The sequence below is a fragment of the Monodelphis domestica genome, chromosome 7 (genome assembly GCF_027887165.1).
Source record: "Monodelphis domestica isolate mMonDom1 chromosome 7, mMonDom1.pri, whole genome shotgun sequence".
Taxonomy (NCBI): domain Eukaryota; kingdom Metazoa; phylum Chordata; class Mammalia; order Didelphimorphia; family Didelphidae; genus Monodelphis; species Monodelphis domestica.
In genome coordinates this window covers 151,634,936-151,655,920 of record NC_077233.1, presented here as the reverse complement: position 1 = coordinate 151,655,920, position 20,985 = coordinate 151,634,936, and the positions used below count along the sequence as shown (strand labels likewise).

General features: G+C 40.9%; 1 protein-coding gene across 14 annotated transcripts in view; it reads left to right on the top strand.

Annotated features, from left to right (window-relative positions):
- The window catches only part of GRID2IP (Grid2 interacting protein), a 208,483-nt gene that overhangs the window by 149,857 nt on the left and 37,641 nt on the right, over positions 1-20,985 (top strand). For 8 of the 14 annotated variants that reach the window (XM_056805867.1, XM_056805865.1, XM_056805877.1 and 5 more), the window contains 6 exons: positions 8,353-8,460; positions 9,367-9,467; positions 10,076-10,193; positions 14,621-14,955; positions 16,235-16,651; positions 17,824-17,911. In XM_056805867.1, coding sequence (XP_056661845.1) covers positions 8,353-8,460; positions 9,367-9,467; positions 10,076-10,193; positions 14,621-14,955; positions 16,235-16,651; positions 17,824-17,911 — 1,167 coding nt within the window. The remainder of the gene's footprint in view (positions 1-8,352; positions 8,461-9,366; positions 9,468-10,075; positions 10,194-14,620; positions 14,956-16,234; positions 16,652-17,823; positions 17,912-20,985) is intronic. The other 6 variants (XM_056805868.1, XM_056805866.1, XM_056805876.1 and 3 more) reach the window with 1 other exon arrangement.

Sequence of the window (20,985 nt, the reverse complement as noted above, 5' to 3'; positions counted from 1 at the left end):
GTGCTTGTTAATAGTTTTGATTTCTTTATCTGAGAACTGCCTATCCATTTCCCTTGCCCATTTATCAATTGGAGAATGGCTTGATTTTTTGTACAATTGATTTAGCTCATTATAAATATGAGTAATTAAACCTTTGTCAGAGGTTTCTATGAAGATTTTTTCCCAATTTGTTGTTTCCCTTCTGATTTTAGTTATATTGGTTTTGTTTGTACAAAAGCTTTTTAGTTTGATGTAGTCAAAATTATTTATTTTACATTTTGTGATTCTTTCTATATCTTGCTTGGTTTTAAAGCCTTTCCCCTCCCAAAGGTCTGACATGTATACTATTCTGTGTTTACCCAATTTACTTATGGTTTCCTTCTTTATGTTTAAGTCACTCACCCATTTTGAATTTATCTTGGTGTAGGGTGTGAGGTGTTGATCTATTCCTAGTCTCTCCCACACTGTCTTCCAATTTTCCCAGCAGTTTTTATCGAATAGTGGATTTTTGTCCCAAAAGCTGGGATCTTTGGGTTTATCGTATACTGTCTTGCTGAGGTCGTTTTCCCCCAGTCTATTCCACTGATCTTCCTTTCTGTTTCTTAGCCAGTACCAAATTGTTTTAATGACTGCTGCTTTGTAATATAGTTTGAGGTCTGGGACTGCAAGGCCCCCATCATATGTGTTTTTTTTCATTATTTCCCTGGATATCCTTGATCTTTTGTTCTTCCAAATGAACTTTGTTATGGTTTTTTCTAAATCAGTGAAGAAGTATTTTGGTAGTTCAATGGGTATGGCACTAAATAGATAAATAAGTTTGGGTAGGATGGTCATTTTTATTATATTGGCTCGTCCTATCCATGAGCAGTTAATGTTTTTCCAATTGTTCAAGTCTAGTTTTAGTTGTGTGGCGAGTGTTTTGTAGTTGTGTTCATATAGTTCCTGTGTTTGTCTTGGGAGATAGATTCCTAGGTATTTTATTTTGTCTAAGGTGATTTTGAATGGGATTTCTCTTTCTAGTTCTTGCTGCTGAGCTGTGTTGGAGATATATAGAAAAGCTGATGATTTATGTGGGTTTATTTTGTATCCTGCAACTTTGCTAAAGTTGTTGATTATTTCAATTAGCTTTTTGGTTGAATCTCTAGGATTCTTTAAGTAGACCATCATGTCATCCGCAAAGAGTGATAACTTGGTCTCCTCCTTGCCTATTCTGATACCTTCAATTTCTTTATCTTCTCTAATTGCTACTGCTAGTGTTTCTAGTACAATGTCAAATAGTAGAGGTGATAATGGGCATCCTTGTTTCACTCCTGATCTTATTGGAAATGCATCTAGTTTATCCCCATTGCAGATGATATTAGCTGTTGGTTTTAGATATATACTGTTTATTATTTTTAGGAATGACCCTTCTATTCCTATGCTTTCTAGTGTTTTTAATAGGAATGGGTGTTGTATTTTATCAAAGGCTTTTTCTGCATCTATTGAGATAATCATGTGGTTCTTGCTAGTTTGCTTGTTGATGTGGTCAATTATGTGGATGGTTTTCCTAATGTTGAACCAGCCCTGCATCCCTGGTATGAATCCTACTTGATCATGGTGAATGATCTTTCTGATCACTTGCTGGAGTCTTTTTGCTAGTATCCTATTTAAAATTTTTGCATCTATATTCATTAGGGAGATTGGTCTATAGTTTTCTTTCTCTGTTTTTGACCTGCCTGGTTTTGGAATCAGTACCATGTTTGTGTCATAAAAGGAGTTTGGTAGAACTCCCTCTTTGCTTATTATGTCAAATAGTTTGTATAGTATTGGGGTTAACTGTTCTCTGAATGTTTGATAGAATTCACAGGTGAATCCATCAGGCCCTGGGGATTTTTTCTTAGGAAGTTCTTTGATGGCTTGATGGATTTCAATTTCTGATATGGGATTATTTAAGAATTCTATTTCCTCTTCTGTTAGTCTAGGCAGTTTGTATTTTTGTATATATTCATCCATTTCTCCTAAATTGGTGTATTTATTGCCATATAATTGGGCAAAGTAATTTCTAATGATTGCCTTAATTTCCTCCTCATTGGAGGTGCTGTCCCCCTTTTCATCTTTAATGCTGTGAATTTGCTTTTCTTCCTTCCTTTTTTTAATTAGATTGACCAGTACTTTGTCTATTTTGTTTGTTTTTTCAAAGTACCAGCTTCTTGTCTTATTTATTAAATCAATAGTTCTATCACTTTCGATTTTATTAATTTCTCCCTTAATTTTTAGGATTTCTAATTTGGTTTTCTGCTGGGGGTTTTTAATTTGATCGCTTTCGAGTTTTTTCAATTGCATTTCCAATTGATTGATCTCTGCTCTCCCTTGTTTGTTAATATGAGCTTTCAGGGATATGAATTTGCCTCTGATTACCGCTTTGGCTGCATCCCAAAAGGTTTGAAAGGATGTTTCGCCATTGTCATTTTCCTTGATGAAATTATTAATTGTTTCTATGATTTCTTCTTTAGCTAAACGGTTTTGGAGTATCGTATTGTTTAATTTCCAATTGGTTTTAGATTTGGTTTTCCATGTACCATTACTAATCATTATTTTTATTGCCTTGTGATCTGAGAAGGCTGCATTCATTATTTCTGCTTTTTTGCATTTGTGTGCTATGTTTCTGTGACCTAATGTATGGTCAGTTTTTGTGAATGTGCCATGTGGTGCTGAGAAGAAGGTGTATTCCTTTTTATCCCTATTTATTTTTCTCCATATGTCTATTAATTCTAATTTTTCTAAGATTTCATTCACTTCTTTTACCTCTTTCTTATTTATTTTTTGATTTGATTTATCTAAATTTGATAATGGTTGGTTTAAGTCTCCCACTAGTATGGTTTTATTGTCTATTTCTTCCTTCAATTCTCCTAGTTTCTCCATTAGAAATTTGGGTGCTATATTATTTGGTGCATACATGTTGATTAATGATATTTCCTCATTGTCTAGAGTCCCTTTTAACAAAATATAATTACCTTCCCTATCCCTTTTGATCAGGTCTATTTTTGCATTGGCTTTATCAGATATCATGATTACCACTCCTGCCTTCTTTCTATCAGTTGAGGCCCAGAAGGTCTTACTCCATCCTTTAATTCTGACCTTGTGGGTGTCAACCCGCCTCATGTGTGTTTCTTGAAGACAACATATGGTAGGGTTTTGGATTCTAATCCATTCTGCTATTCGTCTACGTTTTATGGGTGAGTTCATCCCATTCACGTTCAAAGTTATGATTGTCATTTGTGGACTCCCTGGCATTTTGATTGCCTTCCCTAATTCTAACCTTTTCTTCTTCGGCTCTACCTTTTAGTCCAGTGATTTACTTTGAATCAGTCCCCCTTGTCCCCTCCCTTGATGTTTCCCTTTTTAGTCCCTCCCTTTTGTTCCCTCCCCCTCCCCCCTCTCTTTCCCTCCCTTTTTGTTCTCCCTCTCCCCCTCCCCCCCTTGGTTTTCCCTTCTCCTTACCCTTGTTGGGTAAGATAGAATTCAAGATCCCAATGGATCTGGATGTTTTTCCCTCTCAGAGTTGATTTCCCTGAGATTGAGGTTTAAGTAAGCCCCCCCCCCCCCTCTCTTCCTCTCCTTCTTATAGGAGTTTTCTTCCCCTCCCCTTCCCCTGTGAATCTTTGTGTGAGAACCATTATTCTATTTGGTCTTTCTTTACCTCCTATTTATACATTACATTTTCCCCACATATTAGTATACATAGGTTGATATAAATGTAGTCCTTATAGAAGAGAGTTTGAGTAAAAGAAGATAACATTTTTCCCCTTTCCTTAATATTTACCTTTTCAGGTATTCCTTGCTCTTTGATTTTCGGTATCAAACTTTCCACAGAGCTCTGGTCTTTTCTTTGCAAAAAGTTGGAAGTCTTCTATTTTGTTGAATGCCCATACTTTCCCTTGGAAGTATATAGTCAGTTTTGCTGGGTAGCTGATTCTTGGTTGGAGACCCAGCTCTCTTGCCTTTCTGAAGATCATGTTCCATGCCTTACGATCATTCAGCGTAGAACTTGCAAGGTCTTGTGTGACCCTGATTGGCATTCCTTTATATCTAAATTGTCTTTTTCTGGCTTCCTGTAGGATTTTTTCTTTTGTTTGATAGCTTTGGAATTTGGCAATTACATTCCTGGGAGTTGTCTTTTGGGGGTTTAGTGTAGAAGGTGTTCTGTGAGCTCTGTCAGTGGCTGTATTGCCCCCTTGTTCTAGAATCTCTGGGCAATTTTCTTTGATTATATCTTGTATCACCATGTCCAGTTTGGTGTTTATTTCTGGCTTTTCTGGGAGTCCAATTATTCTTAAATTATCCCTTCTCCCCCTATTTTCCAGATCTATCACCTTGTTGGTGAGATATTTTATGTTCTCTTCTAATTTCTTGGTATTTTGGCTTTGCTTTATTGATTCTTGCTCTTTTACACGATCGTTGTCTTCCAGCTGCCTGATTCTGGCCTTTAAAGCCTGGTTTTCTTTTACAGTTTGGTCAAACTGGTTTTGTAGATGCGTGAATTTCTTTTGCATTATTTCCAACTTTTCCTCCCAGAAGGCTTCCATCTTTTTGGTCATTTCTGATTCAAATTCTTCATAGGTTTGTGGAGAGTTTCCATTTCCTTTGGAAGGTTTTGGAGCATTTTCTTTTATATTATCTTCTATCTGCTCTGTATTTTGTATTTTGGCTCCATAGAATGTGTCCAAAGTCGCCCCTTTCTTCTTATTTTTCTTGGTATTTTGGGGCTTCTGTGCTTCTGTGGAGTTTTCCATCTCTGAATGTGGAGGATTGGCTTTTCTTGTCTTTGTCTGGTGTTCAGAGGCTTTAGTCCTGGGCAGATGGTTCTATGACTTTCCCTGGGTTAAACTGAATATGCCTCACTGGAACTGGAATGGAAGGGTCGGACCACGAGGCCACACTCTCCCCCTGGCTCGATTTCCGGAAGTTGCCTTCAGAATCCCTGGCCGTGAGGCTGTTTCGTCGGCCTGCGGGGGGATGGGCTGCCGCTTCCCCAAGCTCCGAGAGCACAGACTTTCACTGAGACTTGGATAGCAGGATCCAGCCCGTGAGGCTGTCTTGCCCGCCCTGAGGGTTGCTGTTGTTTTGACCAGCTCTCTGCAGCGGAGGCCCCAGGCAGTAACTTTCACCCGGACTGGGACTTGGGTAGAAGACCCTGAGGGTTGTTGTTCCTCAGACCCTGCTCTCTGAGCCCGGCGCGGCTGCCGCTTCCGGGAGCCTTGGACTCTGCGCTCCTACCCCTGAGGTCCGAGGGATCTCGGGTTCTGGCTTTTAAGGGGAGCCGTACCTTTTGAACCGGGTCCAGGTCCAGGAGGAGGGTTCCCAGGGTCTGTGCTGTTGATCGTTTTGAATTTCGGCGCCTTAGGAGCTTCTAGTTTGAGATCGGTCGGGAAGGGTTTTCCGGAGATCTGAACTTCAGCTTTCTCTAAGCCGCCATCTTAACCGGAAGTCCTCAATGGGCGATCTTAACAATAAATAAAGGCAGAAAAACATATAAAATAAAAATAATTAATTCCATGCTAAATTTGCACCATTTTCCAAAGTGGTATAACATCTCACAGCAGTTCACCCAATCACAGTCATTCTGCCTGGGAAGCATTAATGTGTGTCATTATATTGTTTTATGCCAAACATTAGCTCTTGCATCAATCTAGAGTTCTCACTTGTCACAAGTCATGTCTACATCAAACCAACGCTTGTCTTTGTTTCATTAAGTCTAGTTATTAATTATAAAGTGTTGTTGGTAGCTCTGATAAGCCTAAGAAAAACCATTAAGTCCTTACATATATTTGCATAAGAAATAGTTATTAAATAACAGGGTTTGCTATTGTGCATGATTTCTAGCTTAACAAAGGGTTGTGGAACATAGTGGCTAGTAAAATGAAGTCCCACTGTGTGTGTGTGTATACATATATATATAATATATATAGTTTATATAACTTTAAGGTTTTCAATATGCCCTGTAAATATTATGAAAAGAACCGTTCCAGTTTTCTCATACTTGTTAATCTCCTTTCCCCCACAATTACTCTCTCTATAAATATTTTTATATATAATATACACATATATACATAAATATATATAGATAAAACTCTTACATTATGTCCTAAGACAGGAGGCCAAGGGCTAGGCAAATAGGGCTAAGTGACTTGCTGAGGGTCACATACAACTAGAAAGTGTCTGAGGCTAGATTTGAACTTTGGATCTCCCAACTCCAGGCCTGCCACTCTATCTGCTGTGTTATCGCATTGTTCCCTACTTTATATATATTTTAAATTTAGCTATTAGTGTATATGTTCCTTCTCAGCAAAATATAACCTCAAGAGTTGAGATTCTTTGTCTCTGTATTGCTAGCACTTACTAGAATGCCTGGTACTATATTCATTAACTATCATTTCACCTTCTCCATATTAGGAAAACACATCATACTTTCTATGGAAAAAAATGTTATACTCCCAGGCAAATTAATTTCTCCCTATTTCTCCCAGTTCCCTCTTGAAGAAAGAGTAGCTGTCTTCTGAAAAAGAGAGAAGTCTTAGTGTTCCCCTTTGGGGTTCAGTTTGTTCCACTTGAAATTAAGTTAACTAGGATATTACTCCTCCAGGGGATCTGCTGACTGGTCATCGTGTCCTGTTGGGGAATGTGGTATGTCGGTCTGCTTTCTGGCATATGTATGAATGAATGAGAAAGCCTTTATTGATAAGTGTTTACTTTGTGCTAGGCTTTATGCTAAGTACACAGGAGATACAGAGGCAAAAGCCAGGACAGAAATAGGCAAGGATATAAAGATGATCTCTGCCTTCAAGGAGCTTACTTTCCAATGAGGGGAGACAACAGCCAGAGAAGAGAATGGGCAAGAAGTGTTGATAAGTAGGTAACAATTGTGGGTATGCTCTTTCCAGAAGCAATGACCAGTGGTCTTGATTTGTTTACCATTCTCAGAGCAAGGAGTGGAAGTGGAGGTGGTGTGTGAGTCTGTGTGTGTCTGTCTGTCTGTGTGTCTCTGTAAGGCATGACAGATGGTCAGGTGACTGGGGCCACCTAGATATGTTGTACTCTCATCAAGCATGGCCTCAACCTAGCAGTGGGAGGTATTGTTGAGAGTGTAACTACCAAATAACCTACGCACTAGATTTGAGAAGACTCTCAGAAGAAAGATCAATTTATAGGCAATTTCTTTTTTTTTCTTTTTTCTCTCTTTTTATTTAGACTATTTTTCTGTGGTTACATGATTCATGATCCACACCTTCCCCCTTTTTCCCACCCCACTTTTTCCTTCCCCCCCAAATCCAACAAGCACTTCCATGGGATTATACATGTATCGTTGTTCAAAACCTATTTCCATGTTATTCATATCTGCAGTAGAGTGAACCTTTAACATCAAAACTCTAATCATATTGGACAGTTTCTTAGAGGTCTCATATCGAAAATACATAAAGAATATTGTCAAATTCATAAGAATATGAGCCATTCCTCAACTGATAAATGGTCAAGAGATAAGAATAGAGTTTTTGGATGAAGAAATCAAAGTCATATATAGTTAAAGGAAAAAATGCTCCAAATAATTATTAATTAGAGAAATGCAAATCAAAATAACATTGAAATATCATCGCATAGCCATCATATTGGCTAAAATTACAGAAGGGCAAAATAACACATGTTAGAGGAAATGTGGAAAAATTGGGACACTAATACACTGTTGGTGGCATTGTGAATGGGTCCAGACATTTTGGAGAACAATCTGGAATTATACCCAAATAGTAATAAAACTATATATACCTTTTCATCCAGCAATACCACTATTAGGTCTGTTTCCAAAGGTGACCAGGGAAAAAGGAAAAGAACCTATATATTCTAAAATACTTGTAGTAGCTCTCTTGATGGTGTCAAGGAACTAGAAATTGAAGGGATGCCCATCAATTGGGAAATGGTTAAACAATTGATTGTGATATTAAAAAATATGATTGTGATAGGATATGTTGTGCCATAATAAATGATAAGCATATTAATTTTAAATGGTAATGCCTACATGAAATTATGAGGGGTGAAATGAACAGAACCTAGAGAACATTATGCATAGCAACAGAAATACTATTTAAGGAACAATTTGTGAATGTCCACCTCCAGAGAAAGAATTGAAAAAATAAAAACAAGCAAGACAGTTTATATATACATACTTTCTTTGATCAGTGTTGTCTTCTCTAGTTTGGGGAGGGAAGGAGAGGGAAGGATGGAGGGAGATGCCTGAGAACTTTAATGTAACAAACAAATTAATTTTTTTTTTTGAAGAAGAAGATCCTAGGATCCTAACCGCTAAGGTTTTTTTGGTAATCATAACTCTAAGTTTTCTTATAGCTACATCAGAGAGTGACACAGAGGAGAGACCTCAGAGTTCCCTTCGAGTGGCCTCCATATGCCGGGGGAGTATGAGAAATCAGGGTTCAGAGGGAGTCAATAGTGGAGGTAAGGAGCTATAAGGGACCTTTTATTTTTCTGACAAAGGAGAAATGAGACATTTTGGGTCCTGGACCCCTTTGAAGGTCCTTTCCCCTCCTTGCTTTTCCTTATGCAGCTATAACAAACATCCTAGTGCCAGGAGCAGCTTGATAGGGGAGGTGGTCCTGTCATCCTTGGAAGACTAGAAGCCTAAAACTGGAAAGAGACAATGTGACAGCCAACAGAGTAGAGATCCTGTGCCTGAAAGATCTGAGGAGTGCCAGCACAACTCCTAGGCATGGACTGGACTAGATCTTAGTACTTAAGGAAGGGAGTGGGTAAAGAAAGGCCCTTTGCCTTCTACCCTTCCCCCTCACTTGTTCCTCTCATTGCCTGGCACTGTGGGATAGCCAGCTTGGAACAGATAAACAAGTTATTCATCACTGTTCTTTGGTCACTGAAGTATGATGGGAAACCTGGCACAGAATCTGTGGCTCACTAAAACACCCTCCTCCCCCTCCTATACTTTCCCCTTATATCCTCATTAGCTATATTCCCCTCCTTGCCTACTTCTTTCCCCCCTTTCCTAGGCTCACAAAGTTGCCCAAGTCCTCTTAGCTAAGTTCTCAACCCTATTGCCTGGGCATTTGGTCCATCACAAATCCCAGTGCCATGCCTCATCTCCAAAGCTTCTTTTCAATAGGTGTTCACATTTTTATAGATCTTTACACTTTACCAAAAGTATTTTTGTCACGACAGCTCTGAAAGCCAAATAGTGCCAGTAGTATAAGCTCTGTTTTATAGAGAGGGAAACTGAGGCTCAGAGCAACTATGTGGAAGACATAAGACTTGAACCTGGGTCTTCAGACTCCAAGTTCAGGACTTTTTGTACTATATTATACTGAACATTTAACTTTTTCCTATTTCTCTCAGTAGGTCCCAGCGAAAGTGTGGAAATCCCTATCTCTCTGACCGCTGGAGAACGCCAAGCTGGTGATGGCACATCCCTTCCAGAAACCCCAAATCCTAAAATGGTTTGAATTTTCAATTTTATTTTTCCCCAATTACATGTAAAAACAGTTTCCAACATTCTCCAAAGAATATTGAGTCTCAAATTCTCTCCTTCCCTTCCTCCCCTGCAAATCCTCACCCTCCGTGAGATAATTTGAATTTTTAACTTCCTTATCTTCATTCTTGGTCTTCCCCTCTCCTTCTTTCCTTCCTTCCCTTTACTGTCCCCATCACCACCCCCATGACCATCTTATCCTTTTCTTTCTCTCCTCTCTTCTTTATGGGTATCTGAATGCTGAGAGCACATAACAAGGACTGGTGTTCTCTATTATCCAGGAAGGGGAAACAGAATGATCAAGAGAATTGTAAATGGGGGTCTCTTCCAGGAACCAGAAGGGAAGACCTCCACCTAGTTAAATAGCTCACATACTCCCCAGTCCACCCGCACTGGCCTGGCCTTGCCTGAATTATGTCTTTATGCTGTCCTTCAGGCAAATCCAGTCTACAAGAACCCCAGCCAAGAATATCTGTCCAAGTCTAAAATGAATTGAGTAGTAAGTTTTGACAGGAACGCTAATGAAAATGAAGTCTGTGGTGCCAGGCTCCTGATGAGCCACTCTCTCCCTTGCAGATGTCGGCTGTTTATGCAGAGCTAGAAACTCGGTTGAGTAGTAGCTTCAAAGGAAAAATGGGAAGTATATCCAAACCCAGAGCTTCTCCCCCAGTGGTTGAACCACCAAGTATCCCAGGTATTTTATGTCTGGCCCTCCTAGTATGTGGGCGCCTGTTCCTTGCATTATGTGTATGTGTGTAGGCTGGGGGGGGGGGTGCAAGGATGGGGCAGGGAGGGAAGAATCCTATCCTTAGTCCTTGTTTTTCTTAGAATGCTGCTAGTCCAGCTCTATTAGGTCAAAAGATGCCTTATATGTTCCCTTTTATTTCATAATAGTAATATTTAAAATATTTATTATTATTAAAGAATAATTTGTTTTTAACGATAGGTTGCAGTTTGTAAGTGCCTTTATTTTTTTCCTCTCCATTAATAGTTTTATCACATTTTTCCCAATTATTTGAAGCAATTTTTAACATCTGTTTTCTGATATTTTGCAATTCAAATTCTTTCTCCCTCCTTCACTCCCCCCCAGCTCTCCTCCCCAAGAGGACGAGTAATCTTATATAGGTTATACATGTGCTATCATGCAATACATATTTCCATATTCATCATGTTGTGAAAGAAAGACACACAAAAGAACTCATGAAGGAAATAAAGTGAAAAATGATATGCTTCAATCTACATTCAGACTCTACTAGTGCGTGCTATGGCAGTGAATGTCATTTTTCATCAGGGTTCCCTTGGAGTTGTCTATAGGCCCCTTCAACTTGCATTCATATTGTAGAATGTCAATAATGAAAAGGACTTCAAAGGTTGTTTACACCAACCTTTATCCAAAATTGATGCCCATGAACAACCTTCTTTGAAAAGTATGGGGTTATCTGGGTGGCTTAGTAGATTGAGAGCCAGGCCTAAAGAGAAGAGGTCCTGGGTTCAAATGTGACCTCAGATACTTTCTAGCTGTGTGACTCTGGGCAAGTCACTTAACCCCCATTCCCAAGCCCTGACCACTCTTCTGCCTTGAAACCAATATGTAGTATTGATTCGAAGGTGGAAGGTAAGGGCTTAAAAAATAAATAGTTATCCCACAGAGATCAAAAAGAATCTATATGTACAAAAATATTTATAGTACTCTTTTTATGCTGGCAAAGAACTAGAAATTGAGGAACTACCCATCAATTGAGGAATGGCTGAACAAGTTTTGGCATATGATTGTGATGGAGTACTATTGTACTATATGAAATAATGAGAGAGATGTTTTCTGAAAAACCTGGGAGGATTTGTATAAAATGATACAAAGTGAAGCAAGAAGAACCAGAAGATCATTGTACACAGTAACAATGTTGTAATGATAATCAGCTGTGAAAAACTTAGCTTCTCTGATCGATACAATGATCAACAACAATTGCAAAGGATTCATGGTGAAAAATGCTATCTACCTCCAGAGAAAGAACTAAAAAGCTCTGAGTGCAAATTGAAGTATAGTTCTCTTTATTTTTCTTGCTTTTTTGTGATATGGCTAAGATGGAAATATGTTTTGCATGATTTCGCATGTATAATTGCTATCACATTGCTTGCCTTCTCAAGTGGGAAAGAGGCAGGCAGGAGAAAGAATTTGGGACTCAAACTTTTAAAAAGAAAAGAATATTAATTTTAAAAATAAAGAAATACTTAAAAAAAAACAGAAAGAAAATCCAACCTCTGCTTGAGGACCTCCTGTTATAAAAAATGTACTAATGTGCCCCATTCCAAGGAAGGATATTTCCATTCCTAGACACCTTATAATTATAAATTATAATCATTTAATTATAATATGTTATAATTAAATAATTACAATTAGGAAGTATTTCTATATAGTGGGCTAACATCTATCTACCTACCGTTTCTTCCTATCCTTCCTAGCTCCTTTACTTCTGATCCAGGTGTATATAGGAAAGGGTTCAGGAGATATTTTCAAGGCACTGCTGTTACTGACTTAGTGACACTGAGTCATCATTTCCTAGAACTTTCAGTATTCCCTGTGGGTAGCTCACTACACAACTTGCACATAAGACTTTACCACAGAGGAATTAAAAACAAAGAAAAGGCCTCAGAAACACCAAATCTACACCGCTTTCTCAAAGAGGGTTCTCATTCCTCCTAAGATAGACTCTCTCATCATGCTAGCTAGCTGTAAGCAGACTCCATGAAGATGAAGGCTTGCCTTAACCCCATCTCCCAGCACAAGAAATCACACATAATTACATCAACTCCCTGGACTCAGGTGAATTTACTTCCCATGAGTGCTAACACTAGGTTGCTCTTACCTTAGCACTGAGATGAGGCAGCATCCCCTCCTTGCTGTAGATCTCCACTCACAGACCAAAAACAAAAAAAACAAAAACAAAAAAAAGGACTTTAAGCCAGGAAAGAAATTGATTTTCTCTTCTCGTGTTTTTCTCCTTTCTTTTTCTTCTTGTTCCCAATCCCAAAGCTCTGGCTTGGAGGAAGGGCTGTGTTTTCTAGGCCATTTGATGAGTAATTATTCACTTAGAAAGATGTCAAACTATCCATTCTTGTTCTCAGATCACCCATCATCACTTTAGTAAACCCATTGTCTCAAGTGTCAGAAAGGTGGAGATGAAGAGCAGCTTTTTTTCCCGCTCCCTTATTGAGTCGGGTCCTCCAAGCAGACAGGTTAGGGAGGGGATTAAAGGAATTAACTTTATCCCTCTGTAAGCTTTACTATTATATCTTCTTGCCATTTTTTTTTTGAAGGAATGATGCAATATTTGAAAGAACATCAGATCTGGAGTCAGGAGAACTGTGTTCAAATTCTAACTAAAATTTGTTAACTGTGTTGTGTAGTGAGCTACCCACAGAGAATACTGTAGACAGGGGCTACTATCCCAATGAAACTGGGTTGTAGACACATTAGGGAGAAGGAACAGGCACATCATTACTCTTGGTTTTGGAAGGCAGGGACTATCTCATTGTTATTTTTGTATCCCTAGTGTTTAACATAGCTTTAGATACATAGGTGCTTGATAAATGTTTATTGATTGACTATCATTTGAAGCTGGAAAGGACTTTCGAGATCATTTAGTTTAACTTCCTTATTTTGCAGTTAAAGAAACTGAGGTCCAGACAGTGTGGAAATTGCCCAAGGTCTCACAGCCAGGAAGTGGCAGAGCCAAGATTCAAACCCAATTCTTCTGGCTCCAAATATAGTGCTTTTTATATTATATCATACTTGATGATAGAACCCTTTATGGATGTTGTATAAGTCATTCTTAGTATATACTTTGAAGAAGACAGGAGGTAGAAATGGATCTGGATTGGATGACCTTTCCCATTCTGAGATTCTATAAATCAAATATTGCCTCCTGATGGGTAGGAGAGAAGGTAGAACCACAGAGGGTAAAAGGAATGCTCACAGGCTCATGGCAAGTTAAAGATGACACCAAAAACAAATCTTCACGTAACTCCCAGTTCTTTACTTCTCTCTGTTTGTCCCTGTCACTTCTCATTCAATGATTTCTGCCCTGGTTTTTGACCTGTCAGTCCTCTGAATTGGGAGAGGACAGGCCTAGGATTGAAGGAATATGAAAGCTGGAAGTGATCCCACTCTCCTCTAAACCCTTGGGGCTTTATTGGGTCTTCTCTTGCTGTATTTATTTTAGTTCATTTTGTATTATAGATATTTGTGAAAACTTTATTTTTATAAATAAGAGACAGCATGGCAGAATGGGTAGACAGTTTGATTTCTTTATTTAGAACCAAGAAGGCATGGAATTGAATCCTGCCTTGGGCACTTACTAGTGGTGTAATCCTGGGTAAATCACAATAATCCTGGGATATCGGTAATTGAACCTCAGTTTTCTTACCTATACAAATTAAGCTATGTGACAAGGAAATCACTTTAAAAGACTGATATATTTAAACCTTAAAATTTCTTAGACTTATGAATGTTGGAAATTTCTCCATTTCCAACATTCATAAGTCTAAGAAATTTTAAGGTTTACAGCTAATAGTGGTAGCACTCCCCTTTCAGGGTTTTTGTTAGGAGATTTTTTTTATATGTGTGTATACTACATGTAGACATATATATCCAATATTCATAAAGTGCTTTGAAAACTTTAAAGTTCTCTATGAACAATGAATGCCAGCTATTATTATTGTTTTCTTTTCTTCTCGACTGTCATCTCTGCAAAGGTAGGGACTTTATCTCACCCACCTTCGTATGCTTAGTGCCTTGAACTCAGTAAGCATTTGGTGACCATTTTGAATGCATAATTATATTATAATTTACAACCCACAAAATTATCATAACTTCCACATATGTAGGATTTTATATGCTTTCTCATGTAATCCTCATAGTAACCTTGTGATAAAGGTAATTGAGGCTGAGATGCAATAACCACTCAGTTAAGAAATGGGAAAACGTATGCCCCGTGACTACAAGTGCAACCCTCTTTCTTCAGATTCCATGTCTACCTTCTACTGTACCAAATTGACTCAAATGAGTGAATGAATGAATGAAAGTGTGAATGACCCAATCCTCTTGTGGTACTTCATTTGTAGGGTCCCGGAAGTCTGGGCCAAGCATCTCCTGGCCGAATGACCCTCTTCCCCCCCAACCCTGCTATTATCACCCGTGCCCTGGGAGCCTCCCCTCCCCAAGCAGCACAGAATCTCATCCCTACGTCAGCCTGGATAGCAGCCCAGCTCCTTCGCCCCAGCTCACAGCCATGGCCAGCAGCCCCAGCCCCCCCACCTGCAGGAAAAAACTCTTCACTTTCTCAAGACCACCTCGGAATCGGGACACAGATCGCTTCCTGGATGCTCTCAGTGCCCAGCTGGGTGCCCGCGTCACCATGGTTGACGACTTTCTCACCCCAGAAAATGACTATGAAGAGGTGAGAATTGGATGGGCCCCATGCCGGAGGGATGGAGGCAGGAAGCAGCTCCTGGCTCGACTGGCATGAAGAGGCGGGAATCCCTCTGGATGCCAGCCTCAGAGCAGGCATTCTCAAGGACCTTAAAGTCAGAGGAGATCGTGGCTAATTGGGCTAATTGGGCTATATTAATGGATCCTTGAAAATAGCTAGCACGTTTGGGCTTTTGGCTACGTATGACTTTGTTCTTACAACGATGATCAATATGGAAATGGGTTTGCATGACGATAAAAATCAAATTAAAAAAGAAAAAGAAAGAAAACAGCTAGCATGTCCTTCCAAAGTCTTCTCTTCCCAAGTTACTTTAGTGCATCCTTTTATGAATAAGATTTTGCATCCCTTTCTCATCCCAGATCCCTACCCTGGAGGAACCCCAATTTGTTATTGTACCTCCTAAAATAGAATACCCACATCTAGACAGAATATTCTCTGTAGGTCATGACCAGGGCAGAATACAATGGGACTGTGAGCCTCTCCCCATCCCTTATTCTAGACCATGGTCCTAGAAGCATCATGGAGTCAGGAAGACCTGGGTTCAAATCCTGCCTCTGGCATAAGCTGGCTGGGTGCTCCTGGGCAAGTCACCTAACTCCTAAGTGGCCGCTAGGCATCTCCAAGAGGGGAAGCTGAAGAAAAGGTTCTGACCTGCCTTAGGAGAAGGAGTTTCCTACATGGATGAAAGCACAGATCTAGGCCCCAAAGAAAAGGAAGCCTGGCGACCCCATAAGGGCATAGAGGAGGAGGGTTCATAGTTTCACTCTTCACAGACCTGGTCATACTGTCTGTGCCCATGCCATGGTCCCTTGTGCCCCCACATATGAGGAGAGCACAGCAAGGGGAGGGTGACCATGAGGAAAGGCTTCAAAACTGGATCAGAACCTGGTTCTGGAGGTGGAAGCCCAGACAATCCATAAGTGTGGAGCTGAGGCTGAGAATACCAGAGCAGGGCTTCTCATTCAGGGTTGGATGGTACTGCCTGTTTTCCGAGTCCTCTCCAGCTCTGACATTCTTTGATCCTGTGAATGGAGACTATTTGCTTCAGTTTCCTCATCTGTAAAATGGGGATAATTATAGCACCTACCTCTCAAGATTGTTCTGAGGATCAAATGACCTAATAATTGTCAAGCTCTATAGAAATGCTATTTCTCCGATGTGGCAACTTTCCTGCTCACCCTGGCTTGTTATTTCGATGCCCCACTCAGACCTCTGCCTCTTTTTTCTCTTCCTTTATCACAAACAGATGAGTTTCCTCGATGACCAGGGGAGCTATGTGACCAATGACCTGAGCAGCGTCAGCGAGTATGTCAGTAGCAGTGAGGAGGGCAGCTCCCTGACCTATTCTTCCATCTCTGACCACATCCCCCCACCGCCTCTCAGCCCCCCTCCTCCGCCCCCCCTCCAATTCCATGATCCCAAACCGGCGGCCCCCCGAAACCTCGATGGCCCTCATAACCCGGCCACACTGGCCAAGCCCCTTGGGGCCCACTCCCACCAAGTCCCTCCCCCTCCTCCACCACCTCTTCCCCCACCAGTCCCTTGTGCTCCCCCACTGCTCCACCGAGGACTCAGCCATCGCCGAAGCGAATCCAACCACATGAGTGTCAAGCGCCTGCGGTGGGAGCAGGTGGAGAACTCAGAAGGCACTATATGGGGCCAGGTAAGTGGGCAGACCCAGCTCCCAGGAGGCTTTTGCAAGAAGCCAGTGGGGATCGAAGTGGCTAGAGATGGGCAAATCTGGTTTATGAGGGGACTGCTTTATCCCCAGTTTGGAAGTGAGAAAAGGAAGCTGGGGTGGGGGCTACCTCAGATGTCACCTGTGAAGAACCTCCAGAACTTCACTTGAGGTACGTTCTCATGGGGGGTTGCTATCCTCAGGAATCTGAGCAGCTTAGATTAATTGTCTAGTTCTTTTGCACCCCCTACAAATATAAACTAATGAGGTCTCTCCCTAAGAATCATCTCAGGAACATGTAGTCAAGATGTCTTCCTGGATAGATTGATTTTACAGGTTCTGATATAGTCTCTCCAACATTTTGACAGTGAGATTAAGACTCTTTGTGACCCTGGGCAAGTCATTTAATCCTCCTTGCCTCAGTTTCCTCATTTGTAAAATGAGCTAGAGAAGGAAATGGCAAACCACTCCAGCATTTCTTCCAAGAAAACCCTGAATGGGGTGACAAGGAGTTGGACACAACTGAATAACAACAACCAACAAACATGAGAAGTAAAAAAAGCTGCCCTGATTCACAGAAGGCTACATTTGTCTTAGAGTATCCCACCCTTAGGGGATAGAAGCACAGCGGTAGGAATTAGGAACCCTGGGTTTGAGTCCCAGCTCTGCTAAGTACTTGGTTTGTCCAAGTCTTTTGACCTTCCTCGAATCAATTGTTGCATGTGTATAACGGGTGTTGGGACAAAGCTTGGACTAGACAACTTCCAAAGTCCTTACTAGCTCTGACAGTTTGGTGAGTCTATGTCATGTAGTACCCTCAAAACCAGCTGCTATGCTTTCTTAGGGTTCATGTGGCTCATTCCTTGCATTCATCGAAATTCCTCTCCATTGTACATTTTCCTCTTTGAATCCAGTGTTACCGCCATACCTCTCCCTTGACTTTGAGAATTTCTATCACATCAGTCACCCACAGTTGAGAGGTTCCACTGATTATCATAAACATAACTCCCTCCCTCCCTCAAGCCCTTCTAACTTCCATTGAGGTGTGGAAGCTCCAATGCCTGTCAATCAATCAATGAACAAATGTGTCCCATGATATCCCATGGTGGTTACCCATGGGACCACTTCCTCTCCTGCCTTTCCCCCATTTCTTACAGCTTGGGGAAGATTCGGATTATGACAAACTGAATGACATGGTGAAATATTTAGACTTGGAGCTCCACTTTGGGACCCAGAAACCAGCAAGTAAGTGACCCGACATACTTGAAAAGATATGGATACAGGTAGGGAGTCTCTGAAGCAGGAGAAAACAGATGCTTCTTGTCAAACTGTCTGGAAAGGGCTCCCTGGGTTAACTAAACAACTTAGAATCCTTTTTTGGGGGGGGACCTCAGACACTTACTCTTGAGAGGGGTGGCCTGAGTAGAGAATGAAAGGCTATTCAACTGTTCCTTTTGGTTCCAGCACTGTTATTACAGATGGGGATGAGGAGATTTTTGAGAAATCCCTTAGCCTCAGTTCCCTCATCTATAAAAAGGGAATAGCAGTATTTGCATTACTTTTCTCATAAGGTTGTTATGAGGAAAGTTATTCATCAACTGTAAAATATTATAGAAATATGAGGTTTTGTTATTATAATCTTATATTTAGAAATTGATATTCACTCATAGATTAATAATCATGTTACTACTGGATGTATTTGGGCCAACTGTGTCACTAAACACAAGCAAACAGGGACTGGGGGAGCCCAAGGTCAGTTACATCTTCTGGGTCAGCTGCTTTTGTTGGTACCAGGCATGCACATGTAAGGAGACTGAGATCAGCAGTCTGGGAAGATGCTGGTAACTGCATCTAAATAGACACACATAAAGGGCCTTTCTGAAACTCACCTTCATTGGAGATGGCCAGGCTAGCTCCATCATCTCTGGATGTAGCCTGGAGCAACAGAAGCATTTTCGGCAGTGGTTGGGGGTAGGAGTGGGTGATACAAATCTTGGACTGGCAGGATGAGGGAGCATCATAATCCTCTGCACCCTATGTAACATGAATTCCCTTGGCACTCACTGCCCCAAAGCAAGGGGACTTGTATTTCATCCCTCTCCCAAGGTTCTTAGGTACCACTTAAGAACATTAGGGATGTCTAGGCTTTCTGCCACTGGCTCCAGCTCCCACTGCTGGTGTTCCAAGCATAAAGGGAGGTCCCTTGCGCCTCAGTTCCATTTTGCTTTTTCCAGATTAGCTTTTACAAAGAAATATTTACTTCAAAAGTATAATTTTAAAATATGCAAACATACTCTATACCTCGAAGCTTGATCTCTGTCCTCTATATACCTCCCCTCCCCTCAGTTCACCTCATACCACCTCATTCTCTGGGAAAGGGCAGGAGATGAAGTTCACAGTTTACCTCCATTCCTATAAAGTGCTATCCTAATTTTCAAGTTCAGAATTCTCCTTAGGCTCAAGCCCCAGGCATCATGGCTTCCCAAGGCTTTTCTGCTGTGCTGGTTGGCACCTAGGTTGCTCTGGCTGGAGCTCCTGGGTCCAGTGGTTATTACTCTCTCTACCTGAAATGGAGAAAGGCAAACAAAACAACACTGGTAGAGAGATACCTCGAGCCACAGGACCTATAAAGAGAGAAGAGGAGGAAGGTATCTCCTCACCCCCTTCCTAGCTTATTTCATGGTACCTGCACAGTGTGTGAGCTGTGTCATCACCCTTGGGACACAGTAGGAATAAACACTCAGGAAAGAGAGAGGACTAGCCCAGTGTGGCCAGTTTTAAAGATGCAGCTGAGCAAAAGGGATGCTCCCAACCTTGTTGGAGGGAAATGTAGGGAAGCAGGGTGCCTCCCCATTAGGTGATCTGGCCATGTGCATTACCTTTTGCCCTAATGAAGAGCTCTTCAGGGCTAATAAGAGGATTAAGCAGCAGAAGCTCCAATTGAACTGGCCAGGCCACAGTATGTACTTAAACAGTACTTGTAATGATGATTTCTGGGGTCCAAAAAGTTCCAGATTCATCAGATCCATAGAATCTAAAATTCTGATTAGAGAGAATCCCTCCCTTGGGCTAAAGTGACTATGACTCTGAAGGGCTCTGCGTAAAAATTTATATGTTAGCATAGCTTATTCTCATCTTGGCACCAATAACACATCTTAGTTGATTAGCTTGCCATCATCTTGAGGAGCAGGCACAGGGACAAGAGGATAATTTAGGATGGGAGAATCTTTTTTTTTTAATAAAAACCCTTACCTTCTGTCTTGGAATCAATACTGTGTATTGGCTCCAAGGCAGAAGAGTGGTAAGGGCTAGGCAATGGGAGTCAAGTGACTTAGCCAGGGTCACACAGCTGGGAAGTGTCTGAGGCCAGATTTGAACCTAGCACCTCCCATCTCTAGGCCTGGCTCACAATCCACTGGGATACCCAGCTGCCCCCAGGATGGGTTAATCTTAAGTGGGCAGCTAAGTGGCACAGCCTGGAATCAAGGAGACCCATCTTCCTGAATTCAAATCTGACCTCATATACTTATTAGCTATGTGATCCTGGGCAAATCACTTAACTGTTTGCCTCAGTTTCCTCATCTATAAAACCACTCCAGTATCTTTTCCAAGAAAGCCCCAAATGGGATCATGAAGAATCGAATGTGACTGAAACAAACTGACCAACAGTAACAGTTTTAAGTAGGGAGGGGAGAGGTCCAGGTAGGGACAACAGCATGAGGTCTACACCATAAGAGAAGGCAGTGTGAAAAGCTGAATGAATCCCAAGGCTGTAGTCAGAGTACCTGGGTTCAACTACTGGCTCCACCACTTACTCCTTTTATATGACTTTGAACAAATCCTTTCTCACTGGTGAAATGACAGCGTTGGACTAGGGGATGTTTAAGGTCTTATATCTTTAAATCCTATATTCCTATAAACTCAATTTTACTATGAGAAGCTTCATTCACCATAGGGTCTTCACTTGAGGTCACCCTCCTTGGAGCATATAATCTTGGACTCTGACTAGTAAGGAACCCCAGAAGTCATCTCCCAATCATGGAGGAATCTCTTCTATAGCGTACAGTACAGGTGGTCATCTGGTATCTACTTAAATACTACCAGTGATGGGGAGTTTACTGCCTATAGAGATAGATCATTCCATTGTTAGTCTGTTGTCATTATTAAAAGTTCTTCCTAGTATTGATTCATAATTTGCTTTCCTCTAACTTAGTGCTATGCTTTGAAGTTAGGTCAAATATAACTAATCCTTTTCATACTGTTAGTCCTTCAACTATAAGAAGAGCTATCCTGTCTTCTCTCCTCTAGGCTAAATATCC